Source organism: Lagopus leucura, unplaced genomic scaffold (assembly GCF_019238085.1).
Source record: "Lagopus leucura isolate 7727_CA_CO unplaced genomic scaffold, USGS_WTPT01 Super-Scaffold_100004, whole genome shotgun sequence".
Classification (NCBI taxonomy): domain Eukaryota; kingdom Metazoa; phylum Chordata; class Aves; order Galliformes; family Phasianidae; genus Lagopus; species Lagopus leucura.
In genome coordinates this window covers 65201636-65227639 of record NW_024962264.1, presented here as the reverse complement: position 1 = coordinate 65227639, position 26004 = coordinate 65201636, and the positions used below count along the sequence as shown (strand labels likewise).

The window sequence follows — 26004 nt, the reverse complement described above, 5'->3', positions numbered from 1 at the left end:
CTGTGAAATTGCTATGAAAGCATTCCCTGAAGGGGAAAGCAAAAATAAAAACAAGGGGGAAAGAATAAGAACAGTGGGAAAAAAAATTAAGAGAAGTCAGATGTGGTTCAGGAAATAGCTAAAGACAATTTCCAGGATGAGCTCGCTTCTATGGCCATGTGTCATCGCTTTAACCTTGTCCCACCTTGGCTGCAATTCTCCCGTTCTGTAGGGAGCTGCTACTAGGCTGTTGGAAGGCCCATCACCCATGGACACCCCACCTGGCACCTCTGCAAACAGCATCCCTGTCTCCTGGAGCAAAGCAGCATCTGGCAGGATATGATTTGCTTCAAAAGCAGCCTCTAAATTTTAGCTTTGAAACAAAAGTCAACACTCTTCCATCCCTGGAACACTCAAGGTTGGGCTGGATGGGGCTCTGAGCAGCTACCTGCCATCTACACCCAAAGCTGTAGATGTAGGTTCATTGCAAGGGAGTTGGACCAGATGATCTTTAAAGGCCTTTTCCAACTCTAATGGTTCTATGATTGAGTACACACCATGCTCTCACTGCTATCTCTTGTCAGAGCTGCCAGATGAGTCTATGGGTCAGATGGAGGATGTATTTTCCAAGTAGGGACAGCATGGTGTCATCAAACAACTCCTACTTCTAGGTCTTAATGGGAATTGGTCTTATCATCCCACAGAAATCAATAGTCAGAGGATTGGCATCATAACCAGCAACTGCAGCAAGGTTCCCTATTTACATCTGGAAGAAACTGATGGAGGAAACAACAAACTAACAGCGATTTCTCATCTCCAACTCCATCCTAACAAACCACACAGTCTCTGGCATGGATTTTTGGTCTCGCAGCCAGCAATGTTCAAGATAAAGGTGATGGGGAACTTTCCTCCTGATGTGGCTTCCTTCCTTCTGCACTGTGGCTCTGTAGCTCAGCAAACTCTCTAAGGAATGCTTACAGAGAGAGAGGGACAAATGTAGAATCTTTGGAGTTGGAAGGTACTTCTTAAGGCCATTTAGTCCAACTCCCTCGCAATGAACAGGAACACCAGGTTGCCCAAGACCTTATCCAGCATCACCTTGAAAGTCTCCAGGTGTGCCTCACCACCAGTGAGTGGTTGGAAGGTGCACTACAGAAAAGAGCTGGGCGTCTTTCAGCAGAGCAGGTGTGTGAACTCCATTCAAACACCATTTAAAGGAATATCTACAAGTTGACTAAAAAGTATACACTTAAACATCAGTGTAAATCCAGCTCTGAATAGACAAAGCATTAAGGCTGCCTCCCTCCTCTCTTCCAGATCTGAGAGCACATCACGAGGTGACTTTAATCAAAGCCAGGAATTTTTCACTTGGAAACTTCCAAAGGATTTGAATTTTTGTTGTTGTTGTTGTTGTTGTTTTTTCTTTGAAAAGAAACAAATGAGCTCATTTTCCCCACTGCACTTTGTACTGGCTACTGACAGCAGTGGGAATTCAGTCCTGGAAGGAAGCTGCTATGCCCGTGCTCTCTAGCCCTCTAACGGGCTCTCGTTAATCATATCATAAAATGGGTGAGGTTGGAAGGGACCTTAAAGCCCATGCAGTTCCAGCCCAGTCCCAACCACTACATCAGGCTGCCCAGACTTGGTGGGAACAACTCATACTAATGAGCTACGATGTGCTTAATCCCCATAACAGCCCAGCTCTCAGGTCAAACCCCTACCCACAAAACAGCCTTTCAGAGCATCCATAGCTTTCCACAGCTTCAGCTTTCCATCGTGTTCACAGCATTGTATCTTTGTTCACATGCTGATCTAAATAGAATCATACAACCATTAAGATTGGAAAAGACCTCCAAGATCATCTAATCCAACCCCAACCCATCACTACCATGTCCACTAAATCTTGCATGCCTTCTCCATTCCCAATCCCACAAAATGTTAAAATTTAACATTTTAATGTTAAATTCTGTTTCTGCATAAGGCAGGAAAGCTCCCACCTGTCCGCTGTGATAATGTGCAGACATCTCCCTTGCAGTCCATTGCTGATGAGTTGTCTGCAAACCAGATGTACACAGCTCACATCTGCAGAGCCACACAACCCTGGGGTTGCTCTGAACTCTCATTATTTCTCTCTCCATCCCTCTGCATGCACCAAGATGGTCTTGCAGACTCCGCTACACTGCTTCCAAGGCAAGCATTAATCGAAGGAAAACCCAGTTCAATTCCATCCCTAAAATGAAATGGAAAGGTGCAGGAACTTTGTGTCCCACTATGTTAATTCTTCAGTGTCAATACTAATTATGTACAGAATCAATGGGATTATTCACAGGTTTGCAATCACCCAAGCCCAAGTCTTGAGGAGGGCCACACTGCTCATCCTACATTCCCAACTGGACATACCCAGATGACAAAATATGACTTGGGTTGAATATCCTCATGCAGCAATAGGAAATTTGTGCCTTCTGCAGTGATTCTCCCAACGCTGTTCCTCCTTTTTTACCACAGGACCATCCACTGTGCCCATGAGTGCCGTGTGGCAAATTGGAACAGATGGCAGTGCCCCAGATTGCTCTTTTTATTCTTTTGTATATAATTTATTGTTCCTGCTTGGTTAGACTGGAGTAACTAGGTTGATGTCATGGTCTTTTGGATGTGGCTTTTAAGGCTAAGTACCCAAGATGAGGGAAAAAATTAGATGTCCATTAACTAAGATTTAAAATAGCTAATTAAGATAGCAGCTGATGCATAGCTAAGCAATAGTTAAAATAAATAGCTGGTGCATAGCTAAGCAATAGCTAGGATAAATAGCTGATGCACAGATGTATGCATCATCTTAATGGTCTGCAGAGAAACAAGTAAATTAACAATACTGTGTGAAGGAGAGCATGGCTGTAATCGTATCTCGGATAGCTGTCATATTCATAAGTATAATTAGTCAATGATGACAAGTCAATTACAAATATGTACTTACAAGAGGAAAGTTAAATATTTTCTTCCCCTTTATCAATTATTTGATGGACTTCAGTCATATTCCCACTGTATTCATTATTTTAAGGTGTTTTATTTAAGCTGTCTTAAAGAATTTTGTATCTTGAGCAAGTAGGCACGTGTATTCATCAAAGATTTGGATGTTGCCTTCGTATATGTGGAAAGTATCACATTTGGTTACCATTTGTGCTATGATAAAAATACAGAGCTATTCTAAAGATATAAAACTTGAATTGCCTGCATAAAGATTTTATTTTATTGATGGTTTTGGAAGGGTTGAATCCAGTGTTGTTTTCTGAAGTTTCAGCAATGGGCAGTGATCTGTTCACGTCAATTTATCCATTTCTCTAATTACTCCTTGACGTGTCCTTGTTATTTATCCCTGTTCCCTGCCAGGAAGCCCCACTGAGCTCATCCTGGCTCCAAGCAGCTATGTGACACCGCAGCAGCATCAACACCCCAAAATCACACAGTCACAGTTTGAGCTGGAAGGGGCCTTTAAAGACCATCTGGTCCAACTCCCTTGCAATGAGCAGGGACACACACAGCTCCATCAGGTGCTCAGAGCTCTGTCCAGCCTGACCTTGAGTGTGTCCAAGGACGGAGCATCCACCACTCCTCTGGGCAATCCGTGCCAGTGCCATTACTATCCTTATGGTAAAATAATTGTAAAATAATGCTCCTAAAAACCAACAGGCTTATTTGTCTTGCAGAGCCGTAAGTGAGATGACTCTGACCCTAATGTTTGGAAAATGCAGATGGAGGTGGGTGGGAAAAATGAACGCCTGCACTTCACTTCTGTACTCACATGGATGGACTGTGTGTGTGTACTGCAGGTGCATGGAGTTACTGTCCTTTTTATGACCAGATGCTGCTGTGGATAGGGTAAGTGCAGGGGAAAATCTATCTGCTTCAAGATCATTAGGAGTTCTGCTGCTGAGTGAAGCACCAGCGCAGTTTTAACATGAATGCCGATTTGCAGCATCACTGCTGTGAGAGCATCAGGTAAAATCAATGGGAGTGTTAGAAATAAGCTCTTGGTGCCATTAAAAGGTAAACAACCTGCCCAGGTCTTCTCGGATCAGCCTCAGCGCTACAGAGAGTTGCTTTCCTGGGGAAGGACAAAAATGAGTTCTTCCTGTCTTTGAACATCCCTTCTGTTGATGCTGCAGGGATTGGCAGCAGCACTAACTAGTGAAATGCCACCAGTACACATATAAGGAATATCAGAAACAAAATATATTCCCTATGAGAGGGAAAAAAAGAGGCCAATGATGTTTCAAAATATTTTCTGGAAAGTTTTTCATTATTGAATTTTAAAAAATCTTTTTTTTTTTTTTCTTTAAACATGAAATGTATTTGAAATGTAACTCTTTATATTTTCAGGACAGTATTTCTATCCAGAAAGCGTTGCTGGCCCTGATGTGCACCCAATAAAGGATGGCAGTTAACCCTGGCCTGCAGGGTCTTTAAGGCTGTGTGAGACCCACAGGATCATAGAAAGACTTGGGTTGGAGGGGTCTTTAAAGATCATCGAGTCCCAACCCCACTGCTGTGGGTAGAGTTACCAGCCACCAGACCAGGTTGCCCAGGGTCCATTGGCAGCTCATTGGGCTGCCAATTTCCCACTGAGAAGAGATAGAATTTAGATTAAAAACAGTTTAGAAGCCATCTGTGATCCCTAATGCACTGCATCCACTGTGTTGTGTTGTTCTTTTGGGTCTTCAAACCTGGTCATCAGGTCTAAAGAGACGCATTTACAGAGGCATAAATGACAGATTCCAAAGTAATTTTTTTATTTTATTTTTCCAGTTGTAAGCACACATCCTGCAACAAGTGGAACAAGTTCTAAGAGCTCTAGAGCTGAGAAAGTCCAAATTCAAATGAAAAACTGAGACTTTACTAGCTTGGTATAAGACTTTATATATGTATATAATATACAGGCTGCTCTGGGCAGCCTGGTGTGGTGGTTGGCAACCTTGCCCATGGCAGGAGGGTTGAAACTAGATGATCTTTGAGATCCTTTTCAACCCAGGCCATTCTCTGATTCTCTGATTCTATCATATAGCATAAGTTGAGGGGTTTGTGTTGTCTTTTTAATCTTGCTTTATCCTAGTGATGTTTTTCCAAAACAAATAGCTGTGCCACTGACTCCAGTTCAGTTTCCTGCCTCTAGCTGTCGAGATGGCTGAGAATTAACCACCCTAAGAGATTTCTACTGAGCTGATTTTCAATGGATGAGAGCACTGCAGGAGGAAACTCAAACATCCCTACCACCCATTCAAACAGCAGCATGAACTGTAAAGATTTCCTGTATCCTGAAGAGCAGTATGATAAGGATTGGGCTCTGGGACTGGGGCAGGTGTGCCAGGAGGGGTCAGGTCCTGTCTATAATAGATGGGATGAGCTGATTTAGCTCTTTCCATAAGGCTCCACGCTTGCTCAAGCTGCACATGTAGCTTTCGATTGGCAAGTTGTATGGACAAATGCTATTACTGATGCAGTAAAACTAGGAATAAGTTGCTCCTGTTCCTGCTTTCTCTATTTGATCAGCAAAACGCACACAGAGAGAGATCGATAGACAGAGAAATGTATTAGAACAGATGGTATTTGCCCACGCCTCGCAGCTGTCTGGCTAAATAGCAGTATTGATCCTGTAAATAATGACATCCCTAAAATATTGTCTGTATTCTTCGAGCAATAAATGTAGGCCTTGGGGCATGAATGTCTCCACTGAATGCATTTCACTCAGGAAAAGCATTGCTATCCTCCACAGAGCACCTGCAGAATGGGCTCTCTCACATTGACCACATCTTATTTATTTCTCTTGCAGTACCAAATGAAAACCAGAAAGGTAATCCGATTTCTTTTCCCTCTTTTTTAATATGTGGTCCAGAATTTATTTAATCCAGAAATGTTGAAGTCTTCTAAGCAGCCGCTGACTTAAAGGGGCTTATTTGTCCCTTTATAACTAAAATATCCCAAATCTGGAGGATTTAAAACAGCAAGTTTTAAAGTAGGAACACTGCACACTTAGTAAGGAAGGGCTTGTATTACAGAACTGAAGAACACATCACAGCTCTACCAAAGCTGTGGAAGACTTTGGGCCAAATTACATGCTCTGCCCTTTCTTCCATACCCTGGTGACTTGTCATGAGTGGTGATCCTGAGGGTTCAGTACTGAGGCTGGTCCTGTTTAATATATTTATTGATGATCTGCATGAGGGGATTGAGATTGTCTAATTAAGATTGCAGATGGCACCAAGTTGGGAGGAAATCTGTCCGCAGATAGGAATGCCCTACACAGGGATCTGGATAGGCCAGTTATATGAGATTCAACAAGACCAAGTGCTGGGTCCTGCACTTTGGTCACAACAACCCCATGCAGTGCTACAGGCTTGGGGCAGAGTTGTACTTCTTACCATCTCAGCGGAGAAAAATGTTAAATAACGACTTGCTCTTCAATAATACAAGAACTTGGGTGCACAAGATTTTGGTAAGGAGCTGACAGATTTGGATTCCTTGCTGGACTGGTCCAATCCTCACTAAACCATACATAAACTCAAGAAGAAAATGGAAAGATCCTCTCTGAAAAGCTGCACTCCATTAAGGATAAGAGGAAGGCAAAGCTCCTTTTTCAAGCAAGGAATTAAGGTAGTAAGACAAGTGTCACAGTGTACTGTCTGCATCTACAGTGATGCTTTTCAATTTAATTTGTCATTTGCAAATACATCATGTTGGAATTAAACTGGATGGTTTATTAGAACCTGATTAGCAGAAGACTCGGCACTGTAGCATATCTTACGAGCTACTGAAATTAAGGCTTTGAAAATGTTTTAGGGGAATTTATGCTTAATTACCAATTTTGATGTGTGATGTTAGTTTTTTTTTAATCAGCCTTGCACTGGAAGAGTACCATGAGGGAATGAGGAGGTTGGTGTTGGTGTACAAAGAAGGGATGATCCCAGTTGCAGATACTTTGGCTTCTGTGATGTTTTTATGCATGACCAAGTTTATGTGCACATTTTTACAGATACAGCATTAGATTAACTCTGAATTTGGAGTGATTAAAGAATATTCCTAATTCAACATCCCAAGTTGAACTGGATATTAACAGCTCCTCCAGACTTACTGATTACATACAGATGAGCAAAGAGAAGGCTTTCCTCGTTTGCGAGATGGTTCTGACTATATGTTTAAAGGATATTAATTCTCATTATACCTGATTAATACTCATTACAGCTCATTTTTCTTACTGGTTATAATGTGCTCATGTTCTCTTTATCACTTGGGTTGGAATCATTTGTTTTAATACATGGAGCAGACATACTCTGTGCTGCCTGCTCAATTATTTCAGTTTCCTTCTATGTCAGGTTCCACAGTACAATAATTAGATCATAAAACGAGACCCACAGAGACAATAATAAAAACCTGACCGGTGGTAAAACTTGTTTGATAACATGGAACAAGGTGAATCACTTTAACTAAACTCTTAATTTATTTCTCCTTAGTTAATTCAGCTTAATTAGATAACCTGCTAACCAAAGGTTAATTCAGTCCTACCTGAAACATTCTACTATTGTATCTGTGTTGCTGTTCTTTTTTTTCTTTTTGAACGATACTAGTGCTTTATTTCCCCTCTTCCTCATTAATTTTACTGCTGCTGTTGATCTTCCTAGACATATTTGTTTTCTCCAAGGCCAAGCTAATCCATAATTCAGTGCAAGTGGCCAATCAGCTGTGCATTACCCACAGTGCAGAAAGCAATGCCAGGGTTTGCGTGCAGGGATGGATTGCAACCTCTCACCATGAAAAGCATCGGGTAACAGGGAAAGGTAACAGGGAGTGCTGCGATATCGCACCCTAAATAGTCACAGCTCCCCTGCCTTGGGCACTGGAAGGACATCTCTTGCCATTTGTTTTGGATTTGTTTTGCAATGTCATCTTCAAAAAATATGTCACTGCTCTTCTTCCTGAGCAGACGCAGCAGCCTTGTTACTACAGGCTTCTTGAGGCTGTTTTGTAAAGCAGCTTAAAAAGCTGAAGTCAAATCAAAACCAGAGATGTTAAAATCAAATGCAGCAAACACAACTGAAAGGAAAGCAAGGGAAGGGATTGTGCTATGCTACATTTGTGTGGCCTCACCTCACTGTGAACAGGTTTGGGAACACAATATAAGGATATAAAACCACTAGAGAGCATCCAAAGGAGAGTTGTGGAAATGGTGAAGGTCCTAGAAGGTAATGTGTATGAAGAGCAGCTGAGATCCCTTGGTTTGTTCAGTCTGAAGAAGAGGAGGCTGAGGGGAGGCCTCAGGACAGCCTAGAAGTGAGGTGTTTTCTGGTAACAACAACAGAGAATGGCATGGAGTTGTGTCAGGGAAGAGTGGGAAAGGACTTTAAACGCCATTCAACTCCAACTCCCTGTCATAGGCAGGGACACCTCCCACCAGATCAGGATGCCCAAAGCCCCACCAGGCATCACAGAATCACAGAATGGCCAGGGTTGGAAGGGACCTCAAGGATCATGAATCTCCAACCCTCTGCCCCATGCAGGGCCTCCAACCTCCACAATTAATACTAGACCAGGCTGCCCAGGGCCCCATCCAACCTGGCCTTGAACACCTCCAGGGACAGGGCTTCCACAACCTCTCTGGGCAGCTGTTCCATTGCCTTGTGTTGATGAGAAGGGAATCTGTGCCAAAATCTGCACAAAACCTCCAGAACCAGTGCAGACACCAATCTTTCTCCAGCTCTGCAGATGTTTTAATTCTAACCCTGTGGTACACTGAAATGCACATGCAGCCTCTCTGCTCAAAGTTCCCCCAGCAGAGAAAGCTGTCACAGAAATACCAGGCTGTGCCACAAGCATCTTAAGCACCCAGAGAAGCTGAAGAATTAAACCTGCCATGCTCAGGCTTAGATTTAACGAGCCCCTGCTAAGCACAGAGCTGGATGAGATCATATTTGGTCTGAGGCCAGAAAGAAATGGTGCGGTAATGGTTTCATTGGCTTTTTGAGAAGGGGCTGCCTGACTTCAGAGAGTCAACAGCAACACTCCTCCTGCTAATCTCATTTTCAGAAGCGTGCTGTGTGAGAAGAAGCTTCCTCACAAAGTTTTGCTTGATTGCTCTCTGTTTATCTAGAATTACATTAGGAGTCCAAGACTATCTGAAAACAGCCCGCAGCAATCCAGACGGAGTTGTGATTTTGTGAACAGCTTCAGCAGCATCAGATCTGTGAGAAGAGAAACTTCAGCACTTCCAGCAAGTTGTTGGCTGGATGGTAGCCAGTTTGGTCACTGTGAAGTGCTTCAGAATTAACAGAATGGATGTCCAGAAAAGGCAAAATTTAAAGAAAGACAAAATTATTTTACACACACAGGTTTCAGACATCAGATTTAAGAGAGGTGAACGGCAAGTGCTGCAACTAACAAGTGATGGTTATAGAATCTGGTTAATGTAAAATAAAGTGGTGTATTTACCTTAAGCGAAAAGAAATCAAATGCAACAGGGTCTGGATGCAGTGCCCATGTAAGGGGAAAAAGCAGACAGAAGCTTTTAGTGGAATCAGAGCACAAGTTAGTCTCAACAAGTATTTTGTGTTGTTCCCAAAATAGTCACCTTAAGATGAACATCTGTTATAACAGCTCTTTATTTCAGTGTCATTTACACAAAAAGAGGGCTTGCATTTTGACACCAGAATCATGCAAAGCACCTATACACAGAGAACAAGATACTGAACGAGTGTCTCTCTCCTGCTACATATGGTAAACTTAGGCAGGAAGACTCGGTTTTCCCTTGCATTCCACTCTATCCTTCTACAAATCAACCAGCTGTGAGAGGTGATAATTAACCTTCATTCTAAACCAAATAATTTGCCACTGAACACTGCCCTAAAATGCTCAAATGTGCTTTTGTAAACTTCATCAAGTGCCCAGTTCTGCTCTCATTATACAAGGACGAAATCCCGAATATCTCCAGCTACTGGAACAGACTTTAATCAGAGGTACTAGATCAATGCAGTTGTAGAACAGAATTTGGCTCAAAGGATGAACATCTCTTCCATACAGAGGCCCCAAAAAGGCCCCTTTTAATGTCCCAGACACAGAGATGCAATGTCCTTAGGCTCAGAGATTTGTCATATGCACAGAGGATTAACTAGACATCCTCAACTATTAAAAAACAGTGGTATAGAAAAATAAAAGGCATAAAATACCGAACCAAAAAGGTTCCAAATAAGGCATCAGTCGGTCCCAACTGGATGTGCTCCCATTACGTACATCATCCTCCCAGCCAGAGTGGTTAAGGACGATTTATTAGGACAGTAACACCAATCACCGAGCACTAAGAGCGACCAGGAAGGTTCAAGTTCAGTTCAAAAAAAGGAAAAACAGAAAACAACAACAGAATTCAAAAAGTATTCTTTTTTTTTTTGGTAAATATTTCTTAGAAAATAAAATAAAAATGTTAAAGCAATTCGTTTAACTGATTCTTTAAAAAAAGGACAACATTCTTGTAAAGTAAAAATATATATATATCTGGAAATAGAGCATCTCTTTTTTTTTGTTGTTTTGTTTTTCTAAAAAGACATTCAGTATCATATCAGCGGATTCTGACCGACTCCCCGTCCACCTCCTGCGATAACCGCTGCTCTTAAGGCATAACGTCAGGTTGGCACCGTACGACAGCTGAATCAAACTGGCCGAAGGCAAAGCGGAGCGGGCCGAACCGCCGCCATCAGCGAGGCTGCTTCTCCCGCACGCTGACCGAGCCGTCCTCCATGCCGAAGTACACCACCTCCGCCATGTCGATGAACAGCCCCGTCTCCACCACGCCTGGGAACAAGAGTTCATCCATCAGCCAATCAGTCAGTGAGCCAATTAAGCCACCCAGAGGGAAATGGACAGGCTGGCGAAGCGGGCCTCTAGTGAGAATCTAATGAGGTTCAAAAAGGCCAAGTGCAGGGCGCTGCAATTGGGTCGGGGCAATCGCAGGTATTTATATGGATCTCCTTGAGAGCAGCCATGTGGAGAAGGACTTGGGGGTCCTGGCAGATCAGAAGCTGAACATGAGCCAGCAGTGTGTGCTTGCAGCCCAGAAGGCCAACTGTGTTCTGGGCTGCATTAAAAAAGGGGGGGTCAGCAGGGAGAGGGAGGTGATTGTCCCCCTCTACTCAGCTCTTGTGAGGCCCCATCTGCAGTGCTGTGTCCAGGCCTGGGGCCCACAGGAAGATGTGGAGCTTCTGCAGCAGGTCCAGAGGAGGGCACTAAGATGGTCAGAGGGCTGGAGCAGCTCTCCTGTGAGGAAAGGTCGAGGGAACTGGGCTTGTTTAGCTTGGAGAAGAGAAGGCTCACTGTGGCCTTCCAGTACTTGAAGGGAGCTTCTAAATAGGACGGGGAATGGCTGTTTACAAGGGTGGATACTGATAGGACAAGGGGGAATGGTTTTAAACTGAGACAGGGGAGGTTTAGGTCAGATATTAGGAGGAAGTTTTTCACACAGAGGCTGGTGACGCACTGGAACAGGTTGCCCAAGGAGGCTGTGGATGCCCCATCCCTGGAGGCATCCAAGGCCAGGCTGGATGAGGCTCTGGGCAGCCTGGTCTGCTGGTTGGTGACCCTGCACACAGCAGGGGGTTGGAACTGGATGATCATTGTGGCCCTTTTCAACCCAGGCCATTCTGTGATTCTATGAATTAGTGCCAGAACCACCCCAGTGCTGGAATCTTCTGGGAGGTGTCCGACATGGGTGATCTTTCATCAACCACACAGGGAGCATCTGGGAAGTCTTTTCCTTGCAGCTGACTCCAGAGGAAACTTTCCACAGAGTAAGGGACAATGTTAAGACAAAGCAGATCTGATACTACCTCTGCAATTTGTGGCCCATTAGCAGATGTACTTTTGGTTGAATTTAATTACATAATTATGGGATGCTCTTAACCTCACAATGGTCACTGAGCCACAGTCAGATCCTGTAAGCATCCAGGCTAGCAGCTTCCAAACCAAGCAGATGGAAAACATGAGCCAGCTGCATGGGTTTGTATAAAACCTCCAGGCTTTGCTCCCATCCAGACTCCTTAGGAGAGATTTGGAAAAAATTATTCTCTGAAAGAGTGGTGATGCACTGGAGTAGCCTGCCCAGGAAAGTGGTCTGGAGTCACTGTCCCTGGAGATGTTCAAGAGCTATGGAGATGTAGCACTGACAGACATGGTTAGTGGGCATGGTGGGGATGGGTTGACGGTTGGATTAGATGATCTTAGAGGTCTTTTCCAACCTTAATGATTCTATGAATCACACTGAAACTTCCTCTGGCAGAGAGGATAATATCCTCCTTCTCATATTGATTAAGGCTTTGATACCATTAAGGCTTTGATACCATAGATATTAGGACTGCAGAAAAGCCCATGAGAAGTTAATCACATTAAGAGGAGTTAAGGGCAAAATGGGTTTGAAGCCTGTCATGGTTCTATGTTTTTGACCAAAGAAGAGGGGAAAAAAAGAAGAGCATCAAAGTGTTGCTCATGCAGTTGGTCTTTCCTTACACAGAGGAAAAAATGGCCTGGGGATGTCATTACCTCTATTTTGAGGCACATGAAATCCTTAAACAACTCTAATGTTTGCAATTCACAGTGATGCACAGCTCTATAGCCCTCAGAGTCCTTTCAGGTGGCAGCCTGCTGACACACGTGGCACTCAGCTTGCCAAGGCCCCCAGAGGCAGAGGCCACCAACACTCAGAGCCAGCACCAAGTATGCTGGGCAAGCCCTCATTTCACCAACAACTCCTGCTGCAATCCAGGATCTGTATGTAAACACTCATATTGGTTGCTTGCACAGCCAAGCCTCAAACCCAATTCCTACCAGATGAACACACTCCAAGAAGGCTGAAGAAAAAAAAAAGTAGGACAAGGCAACCACATGTAAAGTGCACAGAGCCCTGCTATCACCAGTATATCCAGACTTTAATAACTCTGCTCTTCCAGTTCTGGGTAGGGAAGATGCTCTTTTCCTCTTAGCAGGCTCACTTACGAGCTCATGGCTAGACCACAGCATGCTGAAACCACCTCCAATCTGTCTCTTTCCCCTTCATCCCTCTTGGCTGAGAGATGCAAGAAGGAGCCCATGAAAAGACTCTGTGTTTTGTTTCTGCAGAACCAGCCACCGTTTCTCTTGTGCACAGAAAGAATTCTAATAAAATACGTTTGTGCAGCCATGGACTGAAACTGCATTAGGGTACAGAGAGCACTGCACCAGGACAGCCCACACTAGCAGTGCCACCAGTCTATTTACATCAGACACTGGTTTGTTCAGATCAGCTCTTGCCAAAGGTCTTAACCTGCCATCTACTGTCGGCTGTGAGCAAGTGCCAGGTAATTATTCAGACTGCAAAGGCATCAGGACAAGCCAAGGCAGAAGTAACACACCAGCAGTTTGCTCCTAGATCCAGACAAAAGGAAATGTGTATGTTTTCAGCAAATCAGCCTTCTAATAAGCACTGAAGGAAGCAAAGCTAATAAACAGAAGCAACTTGAAGTAATCAGGGACAGACACTTCACTCAGCCTAAACCCATGGCTTCTGCCCAAAGCTGTAGTCTAATCGTGGTGCTACTTCATGAAGACATGGAGGTTTGTGCAACAGGATCCCACTCTGCTCCTGCTCTGGTAAGACACAAAAAGCAGTAAAGCTAATGGTAGCTCTGCTGTGCACAGTAGTGGGCAGACAGCTATATGAAATGAACTCAAAATATTTAAGATGCACTCAAAAGCCAAACAGATTCAAGAGCAGACTTTCACCAAAATATCCAGCCAAGACATACAGATGGAACTGAGCAAGCCTCTGTATGTTGCTTTGCTGAAGTGTCACCACCCTTGGGCTTAATGATCCAGAAACAGCTCATGAACAACAGAAACAGTCTCATGCTCCTAGCTCCCAAGGTCAGGGATTTCTAGTACAGACCAAGCCTTAGCCTTTGGTCTTTAACAGCACAGACATTACCTGGTATCATTTTCATGGCAGTGTTCACTTTGCTCCACTCGTGAACCTTGTCAAACTTCCAGTCCAGGATGAAGTTCCCATTGTCTGTCACCACGGGACCCTGGGAAGCAAACCTATGTCAGCACCACAAGCTCCTGTTGTACCAAGCACAGCCTTACACCGGGAGCCGTCCCTGCTGCAACAGTGTAGAGAAGGTCATCATTTGAGTAAATAAGGACACAGTCCACTGCTCCATACAAACAATAACCCTGTAACCCGTTGCCCAAGGCAGCTGTGCCTTCCTTGCTCTTCTGCCTACGGTTCACAGATAATCACACAAAAGCTGGAAAAATTGATATGATTTCATCAATAGAGGATAGAGGATCCTTTTCACAAGATTCACTAGAGGTATGTCCTTAGCAGGCAACTATAGGCAACTGAAGCCCAAACAAGACTTCTGCACCCTCGTGATAAGGGTGGGCTGTTGCATTTCACAGGGAGGTTTTGGAGATGAAGGACTGATGGCCTTTGGTGCCTCAGATGTGCCCGACACTCTCTCAAGTCCCAAAGTTGAGTCCTTTTAACAAAGATGAGACAGCTGGGGCTGAGAATAAGGAGTTTCAGCAACACTGAGCAGGGTTTGTAAACCACACATACTGGGAAGGACCAGGGGGTAAGACCACAGCATGAGACAGAATCTCCAAAAACACAGCTCATGCTGGAGCACTGGGATCTGCATTCCCCACGCAAGGCTGGTCTTGAGCTCATGGAAGACAAGTGGCTTTCTCTTCTCAGGCTCCTAAATATAGCTCCTCAACCTCTTGGGCCAAGGGATTAAACTTATTAAAAGTGCTCAGCCTTCAGGTGTTAGCTCCAGCTGTAACTGGAGACAGTCCTCTCTTCCTTTGCCACATGCATTGGTCAAGCCCCACTGTTCAAGCCAGAATAGGACAGTAGAAACAAAGCAGGCTCAGTTTTTAGTCCACTCTTGCTCTGTGTGTCACACAGCAGCTTGGGGTCTCCAAGAGCTGCCCACCTAACTCAATACACTTTGGCAGCACAGACTGCCCTCTGGCCTCTAAACATTCTTGCAGAGCAACAACTTGAGTATTTGTGAGATGGAGAACTCAGCAGGACAGAGAGTGTTTCCACAAAAACAGCAACCTGTGCTCTGGATGGCAGGTTGGTTGTGGCCAAGGAGAGACACAGAGCAGCCCTCAGACACGGAACAGCCACCTTATTCTCACTGTTCAGAGCTGCTTGCTCTGGGAGACATAAGACTTACCCAAGCAACCCCAACATCTAAACACACAGTTCATTAAGTACAATTAAAGGAAACAGATTTGATCAGATGAAAGATCTTCTTGGCCACACTCAGGTGGCTTTGTGGGCCACAGAGGGATCAAGGACACTCACTGCTTTGCTAACAGCCATCCGCAGCTCTGCAGCACCTCCAAAGTTTTTGGTCAGCGCTCTGGTGACAGGGACGTAAGCCATGGGGATGACTTCAATAGGGATTCCCTTCTTCCACTGCTCCCCAAGGCTCTCTGATTTTTTCCTGAGGTTTGAGGAGGGATCAGTGTTAATTGTCACCACCATTAACAATGCACTTATCACATTCCTTCTCACAAATCCCTCAGGTGTAAGGCCCTGGAGGGCATGGCAATCAGATTGCACATGCACTCACGTAGGAAGAATCAGCTTAGTGCACGAAGCTCTGCTCATAAGCCCTGTTTTGACACATTTTGGACAAGCAGGATGGAAGTTTTCAACAGTCCTGCAGCTGCATGCACAGAAGGGTAAATTTATTCCATGCTGACAATCACTATGCTCAGAAAAAGCAGAGCAGCCTTTTCCCCCCAAGCTCTGCTGACTTCTAAGCAGGCCTGCTGAGATGACAATTAAGGAAAAAATAACAAATTCAATTGCTGAAGCACTGGGAGTTAAGCTCATTTCCACCAATTCTTGCTCCCCTGACACACTAGGATTGTAGCAGTCTAACACAGGGCCATCCAAATATTTCCACACAAAGAATAGTAATATTTTACCTGTAATCAGCAATAACAATGAAGCATTTTGCATATCCTGCAACTATCTTCTCCTGTGTCAAGCAACCACTGCAAGGGAAGAAAAAAAAACAACTAAACATCAGCCTGCTCCTCAGTGCAGCTCAAGGACACCCAGCACCTGTGCCACACACAGACATACAGACAGCAAGGCTCACCCGCCTCCTTTGATCAGGTTAAGATCAGAGTCCACCTCATCCGCTCCATCAATGGCAACATCAAGCTGTAGGAAGACAAGAAACTCAGTATGAAAACCTCACCTGGCTCACTGGAGTTTATGCCAGCCCAACCAGAGATGAGTGTCTGCTCAGCCACCCAAGGAAACCAGCCCCAGTTCAACCACAAGCATGCAAAAATTGAGAAAAGAAACAAAACAAAACCAACTGTTGGCCTGCAAGGCAAGTCTCTTCAGCCTCCAGTTTTCTCAGCTAAGGATCTGCATGACAGCTGGGGTTTCCCGGCAAAAATGTTTGTGACAACACTTCAGCAATGCAATATCCCCTGCCAGCAAGCCCCAGGCTGGAAGAGAAGGCCACTAGCTTAGCACCCTACTTGTCATTTTAAGTGACCACCCAGAGATGAGCACTGCCCTTCTTGGTCACCTCACGGGATCAGCAGTTGGGATTTTAGAGCATCTGCAGCCTCACCTCACTGCGAGGTGTGTGCAGTTCGGGGCACTGCAATATAAGAAGGATATGGGGCACCGCAATGTAAGGACGTGAATATTAGAGAGCCTCCAAAAGAAGGATTTGGGTTTGGATTTTGAGTGGTGCTGTGTGGAGCCAGGGGTTGGACCCTACGGTCCTTGTATATCCCTTCCAACTCAGAATACTTTATAATTCTACAATTCAGTGATTTTTGTTTTGTGGAAAATGGAGGACAGTCTCCTGTCCCTGCTCTGTACTGGCCTGGGTCCTACAAGTCACCATAAACCAGTCTTTCAGCCAGACCACAGCTTTGAGGAAACTACATTCAGGAGCAAAAAAAAAAAAACAAAAAAAGACAGTTCTCTCACGTTCTGCAGTTTTTATCCTCAGTAAGGACAGATGAGCCTGGAGCTTTATGAAGGACTGGGTTAGAGGGAGGTCAGTAAGGTCTCAATCCTGCAGTCCCACTTACCTCTGGATGTCGGTCCAGGTCACTTAGTGTTAAGCCATTCTGCAGGATCAGCTGACGGGCCTGTGCACCAAGAACACAGCAAACACTATTTACCAGCAGCAGGAAAGGAAATCAGACTCGTCGTGTCGTTCTCCTTGCTGCCACATGGATGGGGCTGCAGTGCTGCATCCTGAGCTCGCTGAGGGGCTGCAATCAGCAGCAGAAATGTATGGCATGGAGGAAATGATGCTTCCAGACCAGAATTTTTTCATCAAAATAATGCTGATTTGAACTGAAATGCTTAGATGGTGCAAAGGGATGGGGCTGCATCCAGGTCTCTCCATACTGAACAGCATGGGGCTATCAGCCTGGTGGGAGACACCTGTATTTAAGCATGAAGGCAGGTATGGGATTCTCGAGTTCCCTCTGATTTCCTTTGGCTGAAAAATCGGAGCAGGAAAATGAAATATTTATATCATATGGGACTAACAATGAAAATGTTTTTCATATTGAAAAGAAACAAACAACAGAAAAGCAAAAAAGAAAAGCATAACTCATAGAAAAAGTGTGGAACACCTCCTGAAATAGCTCTCTGGTGGCTGTGATCTATTTTTTTTCAAAGTAGCTGTGAGTTTCCCTCTAGAAGCAATAGAACACAAAGAACCTGCAGTTATGCTCCCTTTGGTGCATTCATTGGCTTCTTAAGTGGAAGTTCAAGCTTACAGAACCTGAAATGAGTTAAATTTTACATCTCACAAATCATTGCCTGTGTTTGACCTTGCACGAAACTCTTTTCAAGACTGAACTTTGGCTATTCAGAGAAATGTGTGTCACAGCCTAGAATTCATCCCAAGCTTTACCTGCTAACAAAGTGCACCAGCTATACATATTGGCATCCTGGAAACAATTACAAGAATTAGCTAGGAGTAGTCCCAGCAGTGAGATACAACCCCAATCTTTTACATTACAGTAGCACTCCTTAGCATGCAGTTTTAAAACCTGTGGGCTGTGGGCTCTAGATCATACTATGCACTAGACTTGCCCTGTCACAAGCTCACAAAATAGAAAAGACTGCCATCAGTGGGTTTACATTCACAACATGGTGTTCATGTACAAAGATTTCAAAGATCTGGGAACTGAAAGCATTGAAAAATGCTGTGCTGTACATGCAGGCTGGACCCTTAACAGGCTCAGAGTCAATAGTGTGGAAACGAGGTGGCTCTCTTCAGGCTCTCTGCTTGCAAAGTGATGAGAGCAGACGGGCAGGAATCCAAAGCAGAGCTCCCACAGTAGGGGACAAAGCGGCAGAAACTGCAGAGCACTGGCCTACCCACAAGGACCAGGTTAACCTCACTGCCCAGCACTGGGAATCCAAGGCAGTCCAAGGCACATTAGCTGGCTGGAAGGGTGGGTCCTTTTGGGATTAGATGAGTGACAGGTCGTTGCCAAGATTGGCTTCGCTCCATGCTCTCGGCAGGCATCCAGGTGAAAAGAAGAAACAACGCAAAAGCCAAGGGATGGATACTTACCCTGACACTAGCTTTAGTGGTGGTGATGGAATAACCCAACCTTACAACAGGGAAGGGAGAAGAATAAAAGCCCACTGAAAGCAATTCTTCCTTGCCAGTGACCTCAGGCAGCCATTTACACCTGTACACAGCGAAAATAAGATGCTGTTTTGCTGACTTGGGAATGCTTTGCTCCTAATTGGTAGAGGTTGAACTACGTGATCTCAGTGGCCTTTTACAACCTTAAAGATTCTGTGAGGTCTAAGAGGCTGCACAAGATAAGAATCAGCCCCATGCTGGGGGGATTTGTGCTCACCCTTTACCACCAACCATGTTGTTTCACCGCTAAGAAATTCTGATGTTACACAAATACTTCAAGGCAAGGCAGACTCCAGCCCACACTCACCGAGTGATCTTTATCAATATTTTCTGTAAGACCTAACAACTGAACTCAAAGGAGCTTCCCTAGATTCAAATGGCAGGTGACATCCCCAGGTGGGGATCACTTTAGACAGATTGAAGAGAGATTGCCACTGCAGTGTATGTATGAAACAGAAGTAATGGTAAGTCCTCCAGTGGACAAAGGTACAACCTTAGAATCCACACCAGGACCAAGAAAAGGATAAATGCCCAATTCACTGACTGGGGCACTGTTATCTAGCCTTGAAACCCTGCAGGTAGTCTCTGTCCTGCCAGCTAGTGATGTCACCTTTCCCTGCCCTAAGGGAACAAGGTGCACAGCTGCTTATCAGCAGCACATTTCCACCTCAGGGAAATGTGGCAGAGAGAGCAAAGCTATTTGCCTGAAGGCATGGAAGCAGCTCAAAAGCTTTCTGAGCAGTTTTACCACTGAGCCACATTTTCCCTCTTCCCTCCATCTTTCTCAACAACTAGGTTGGTAAGAACTGATCTCTGCAAAAGTTGCACTGCGAAGGAAAAATTAAGCTGATGTCTCCTCTGCAACATTTTGCAAAACCCAGCTGATGTACTCAGTCAAGCTCCTCTTGGAAACACAAAAGCTTGCACCAAGATTTGTACAGCTTTCAGGGCCTGATATGGAATCAAAGGAGATTTTTGCATTATGTGCTTGGTTCACCACTGTCAAAGGAATGACCGTGTATGTGAGCACCCGGGCTGGAATAAAACCAAGGAGGAAGGAGCTTACCTGGAAAGACGTAGGGATGCAGACAATTGTCAGGTTCTCTTGTTTAACCCGCTCAGCTGTACGAAGAAAGCAGAAGACTGAGTTTGTTCACTGCAGAATAAAAATCACACCAGCTTTCTCTTTAAGAAATCTCAGTTCAGAACAGCCCCTCTGAATCACTGCAATTACTTGCTTGGCTTGCAAATAACTCAGTCATGCTCAAAGCACAAACAGGTGCCACCCTGCAAAGCTAAGGCTCCTTTTTCACAGAGATGTTTGAACACCCATCAAAACCCAGCCCCTGACACACAGCCATTAACCTTCGTGTCTCCAGCAACAGAGCAAGGGTTGTGCTTCGTCAGCAAAACATCACCTGGGAACTCAGCCCCACTCCCACTCGCGCTCCATTAGACAGGTTTTGCTGTGCTCCTTGTAAACAGAGCTGCAGCAGCTGTCTGAGAAGTTTTCTGGCTTGTTGCCTTGGGGACATCATGTCCACTTCTTATGAAACATTTAAATATATAGCAGGCAAATGACTAATAAAATATTGCACTAAATGGGAGGAAATATTTCCTCCCTTGGGTTAACCTCAAATGACTAAAATCTATTACTAAGATATAATTATGGACAAAATGTTATTTTAGAAAATGTAATACTTAGGGTTGAGCCAAAAGCCTGAGAGTCAGCAACAGAGCAAAGAGGTGGGCTGTAAACTTCAAGGCAACCCCGCTGCCAGGGTTAAAATGTAATACACAGAGCTGTGTGCTGTTAGAACTCTAATCTCAGTAGACTCAAAAAGCTGCATTTGTTTAGAGATGGATGCAGTGTTGAAGTGGAGAATGGCTGTAACACTGAGCCAAACCCAGACTGCTGAATGGCAGCTCTCAAGCCACCTCCCAGACAAATCTGTGCGTGGGGTGATGTGGGTGCAAGCAAGCAGGTCCCACCCTGATCCCATGTTTCCTTTGCTCTACTCTAAGCCCTGCTCTGGGCCAGCTCTACCCAAGAAGCTGGGGTCATGCAGGTAGGACACTCTGAGCTCTGCTTCTAAACAGGAGCCCCAAGGCTGAAAAGAAACTTTAGATTTCAATACCCTCTGTAATGAGGCTTGATGATAATTATCTTCACATTCGCTTTGCAAAATTGCATTTCCCTCTCTTGAATATTTTGCGAAGAGGCTGAAATGTTCTGAAAGACACCTTGAGCTAACTAGTCCCCCAGGGCCAGCAGATCAACCCAGCTGCAGGGTATAAAAAAGACGCAGCCAGATTTCAACCCTTGTTCTGCTTACGCCTCAGCAGGACCCTCAGTGTGAATACTGTGGATGTAAGCAAGCAGCATGAGCTGCATACAAATGGGTTAACAGAAGCAGAGCAGCTGCATGGCCCAAAGCCACAAAGCAAGTCAAGACATGGCAGAGCTGGAACGAAAAGGGAGATTTTTAGCTCCAGTTTGCGGTGGGTGCCAATAAAGTTCATTCCTTGGCCCTCCAGGGAGAGCAGGTGGCAATGCTCAGCCCTGCCAAGCAAAGTCAAGGAAACCAATCCCTGCTCATGTCTCCATATGCAATCAATTTGGACCACGAACCTTCAGCTTCAAGGACAAAGCAGTGGGTGAATACCCCTAAAGCATGAGCTCCCAGTCCTGATCATTTAGGGTTGGTTTTCAATTAGCCGAGGGCAGCTGGACAAGAGGACTTCCTGCAGCAGGGGAGCATCCTACCTAATCGATGCACTGCGTGGACAATTGTAGAACCACTCCCGATGCCAAGAACTTGGTTGTTCTGCAAATCAAAGAGAGACAGAGGAGAGCTGTTAACGGGGCTTCTTCTGCTTTTCCCAACAGACTCTGTATTTTGGCTACATGCAAGGGGACACCGCGTGTTAGCATGCTTCAGACATGGAAGGGAACTCTCCAGCATGGCAGGGCAGCTGCTTCCTCTAGGAGAGGGTGGCTATGAGATTTTAAGCAACTCACCCACTCCTTAAAGGACACGTGGTCACTAAACATCATTGTGCTCTGGCTCTTGAGGCGTTCAATGCGTTCTCACTGCTTGTTACTGGCAGCCTCAGCACCACTAATCAGAGTTTGAATTCCAACTAATCCTTGAGGAATTGTGATGAGGGCTGTAAAAAGAAAGCAGGGCTTTTCCTCCCCCACAAAAACCCAGTGCAGAGGAAGAAGACTGACAACCACTTCCACAACTTCCTCATCACCACATTTGCACGGGAACTGGCAGCTCAGTCTTTGAGTGTTGCTAGCCAGCAGCAACTTTGAAACAAAGTCCCAGCCCTGGCAGAAGACAAGCCTTTTCCTTCTGAAAGCAGGCGATAGGAAACCATCAGCTCTGCGGCACAACGGCAGGCAACACAGCACTCCATCCAGAGTGCTCCTGTTGGAAAGCCAGGAAATCCACACAACCCACAGAGGAAAAAACTGAAACAACCTCAAGATAACATCTCCCAAAGAAGCCACATAGTAATAGTGCCGGGCTGTTGCCAACAGTATGGTTAGCAAACAGTACAGATGCAAAGAGAGTAGTGGTTCCTAGAGGATAATGAACACCATCCTCTAGAAGTGTGTAAGTGGCTGCAAGAGAGTCCAGCGACACTTGAAAGATGGGTGAGCCTGGCAGCGTGTGCTGGAGAGGATCACAGCTCAGCCCTGGGCTTTCTCTGCTTCTGGTCTGGCTTACAGATCACTGTGGCCTCATCCACAACACACACACGCTTCTAAAGCATGCCACAGGCTGAGGGTGCATGGATTTATTACCTCCCAAGAGGATGCTCTATATAAGTCTGCAGTTATTATCCTCTCAACCTCCCATCCAGCCAGAGCTACCTGCTGCCTCTTGTACACTCATTTTCATTTAATTGCCCCTTCTCTGGATGGGATCCAAAGCTGAAATTGACTTAAGGAGACACAATATTGGTACAGAGACTTCAGATGCTCAATTTCAACCCAGCTGGAGTTGCAGGCACAGGCACACAGCTGCTGAGTGTCACTTCTTGGATGTTAAGCAGCTTAGGAACTATCCTCCATGTGCAACAAGTTGTGGACAGTGCCACAGCTACAGCATTTCAATCAACTGAAATGTTACTGGGACATGAGCCTGCCTGGAAAGGTGGAGCTCAGGGCATTGCAGTCCCCCGGGATTAATGATTTCCCTCTCTTCTGCACATTGAAAGCTTAGAAAAAAATAAAACAGTTCTCAGAAACCCAGCATAGAAAAGGTCCAGCCCTTCCTAACCAGCGTGACTCTGCAAAAGGGGAAAGGAACAGGTCACAGCCATATGCTTGCAACACTGCCAGCAGCACTACTACGGGAGAAAGCCTATAGCACCCAGTGTTTCTGGATTTCAGTTGCCAGAGCCAAGCGCAGCAGCTGCAAGGGGAGAGGAGCGAGGCTCATTTTTGGCCATGTATGAGGCAGTTTGGACTCCTTGCCCTCAACTCCAAGGGCTGGGACAGCTTCTTGAGTGCCTTAAAGGGACAGTGAGAGCCTCATTTTCCTCTTAGGTATCTTCAGTCCACTGTGGAAGTCATACCTACCTTTAATTAAATTTTAAAAGGGAGACATAAAGCTCTCCTCTGCTAATTCTCCCAGTTCCTCACAAGTTCTGCCATGGGCTGCCTAAGGAGCTGCTCTTTGGGATGGCTGCGAGCAAGGGTAACAGCCCCAACATCGGAGTGGAGAATGAGACTTGTCCTGCACAACCAAGCCTGCACACCACAGCACCTTCCAAAAGGAGTCTGCAGCTGTGTTTCTAAAGTCAGCATTTTTGAAGATTACAAAGCTCCTTCTGCTAGCAGTGATAGCAACGGCTGCACACAAAGCTGTTGCAAAAAGCAGCTGCACCCTCCTGATATTAGTTGAAGAGGAGGCAGATTTTCTGCAATAGCTGAGAGTTTCCAGCTGTTCAGCGGGGACTCCAAACTTGCTTCTCCACCACTGCTTCATACCAACTCACACAGCAAGTATTGCAGTGCTACTTCCACTGCTGCTTGTTTTACTGAATCGTTAACCAGACCCTCAACTTTAATCAGTTGGGATGCAGACAGACACACCACCATAAGTTTGCTTAACCACCATAAGTTTGCTTAACCACCAGATTCACGAGTTGCATTTTGCTGCAAAACCTTAAGTGTACAACTCCAAGGTTTGCTTTCAGCCAGGAGCTGATGCACACCAGGCTCCCATCACCCAGACAGCTTTGGAGGAAGATGGAAAGGCTGTAAAATAAGTGAAATATTTACAGGACAGCACGGAGCCTAATGTCAACTGGGTCTGGGGGCAGCAGGAAGGAAGAGGGTTTTTTCCCCTAAATGCTCACATCAGGCTCCTTGACGCTCTTTCATCACTGCTGTTGCAACATAGCTTGCACAGCAAACACCAAGATAAACCACCGCTCAGCTTTAACCATTGACCCTCCAAGTGCTCACCATCAGCCTGTGCAGCTCCAGCCCTACCTGAGCACGGAGGGAACGCTCACAGCCCGGCAGAGGACTGGGAGCACCCCTGATCAGGGCTCAGAGCACCCCAAGCTTTGGGACAGGCGCTTTAGCCCGAGCTTTTCCCCCAGCCCATCTCGCAGCGGTGGGCAAAGGGAAAGTTACGAGGCAAGACCAGGCTCCTAACTCGTGCGAAGCAGGGAAGGCAGGCGATGAGAAGCCCCGGGAGCCTCACCTGGACGTGCTTGTCCACCGCCGCGCAGGCTGCCAGCCTCTTGGCCTCCTCAGCCATGGTGCCGCCGGGCCGCCCGCGGCTGAAGGCTCTCCGCCCGCCGGCCCTGGCCCTGGCCCTGCCCCTCCCCGGCGGCCGGGCAGCCAGGGGCGTGCTGCGGAGCGGGCCGAGCCGGACGGGGAGCCGCATGCCGCCGCGGCCCGCCCCCGGGGGGCTCTCCCGTGCGGGCTGCAGGCCTGGGCCGAGCCGGCTCACTTCCACTCCTCCTCCTCCTCCTCCTCGCCGTTCTCCTCCTCCTCTTTCGGGAGGCTGGGACTTGTAGTGCGGCGAGCCGCGAACTACAGCTCCCACAATGCATGACAGAGCGCGGCGCGGCGCGGCAACGCGTGTGTACGGCGGTTTGTCACTGAGGCGGGGGTCGGGGCTCTCCTGTAGGGCGCGTGAAAGCGTTTCCTCCTGGGCCCGCAGCGCCTCAAGGACCCGGAGAGGATCCAGAGGAGGGCGTGAGAACGTGCGGAGGATGGAGTGCGTCTGCTATGGAGACAGGCTGGGGGTGTTCAGCATGAAGGAGAGGCTTCAGAGCGGCCTTCCAGTGCCTAAAGGGCACTCCCTACAGGAGAGATGTTGGAAGGGACCTGAAAGGCCATCGAGTCCAACCTCCCTTCAATGAACAGGGACACCTACAGCTCCATCAGGTGCTCAGAGCCCCGTCCAACCTGACCTTGGGTGTCTGCAGGGATCTGCACCACCACATCTCTGGGCAACCTGTGCCAGTGCCTCACCACCCGTATCATCAAAAAACTTAGGCAGTGACCAAGCAGAACTCACAAGACAGTATAAAACCTGATGGAAGTCTTCTGTCAGGGAGCACATAAACCCAATTTTTTTCTGCTTTTAGGATGGCATCTGCTGAAACAGTTCCTGAGAAAATATCAGGGATGCAGATCAACCTTCAGATGCACTTGCAGCAGCGTTTTCAAACCCGGCAGCTGAGTTAAGACCAAGCGCAGGCATCTCAGTAAAAAAAAACCTCTGTGCCGCAATCATGGGAGTTGCAGGTACAAGGTCAGAGCACAATGAGTAGAAAACGATCTCTTTTTTATTTGCACAACAGAAAAGCTGCTGTTGACTTAAAAAAAGAAAATTCTATGCATGACTGACTTGTTTTGTTGCCAACCTCTCCAATTCTGCTGTGATTTTTAAAGGCTAGAAACATTTCCTTTTGTTTTCCCTGGGCAGGCACACCAGTCTTTGAACAATGGGGTGTTCTTTCAACAAAGCCTCTATTATCATTACCCGGGCTTATCTGGGTGAATTAAAGCCTTACCTTTCTGTACAGAGCAGGTGACTTGCTATTAAGTGCATGTGACTGCTGCAGGGTGGTTTGGAGATTTGTTAGCTGGCAACGAACTTTCCTGGTCATTTTATCCCAGTGAGTTATAAATCCAGTGAGCACGAAGCAATCTTTCCCAGAATATTTAACGTATGGTGCTGAGAATTGCTTATGCTCAAAAAAGAGAGCACAAGACCTTTGAGAAATAGATTTCCCTTAAGTCGACTGA

General features: G+C 45.9%; 1 protein-coding gene across 1 annotated transcript; it reads right to left on the bottom strand.

The window, feature by feature from the left end:
* Nucleotides 1-10503: 10503 nt before the first annotated feature.
* On the bottom strand, nucleotides 10504-24547 carry RPIA (ribose 5-phosphate isomerase A). The gene is made up of 9 exons (XM_042871559.1): nucleotides 24446-24547; nucleotides 21481-21541; nucleotides 19780-19835; nucleotides 17128-17187; nucleotides 16167-16231; nucleotides 15991-16059; nucleotides 15359-15500; nucleotides 13964-14063; nucleotides 10504-10803 (listed from the first exon to the last, which is right to left on the bottom strand). The coding sequence occupies exons 1-9, from the start codon at nucleotides 24500-24502 to the stop codon at nucleotides 10706-10708; spliced, it is 708 nt and encodes a 235-aa protein (XP_042727493.1). The 5' UTR covers nucleotides 24503-24547; the 3' UTR covers nucleotides 10504-10705.
* Between the last annotated feature and the right edge of the window lie 1457 nt (nucleotides 24548-26004).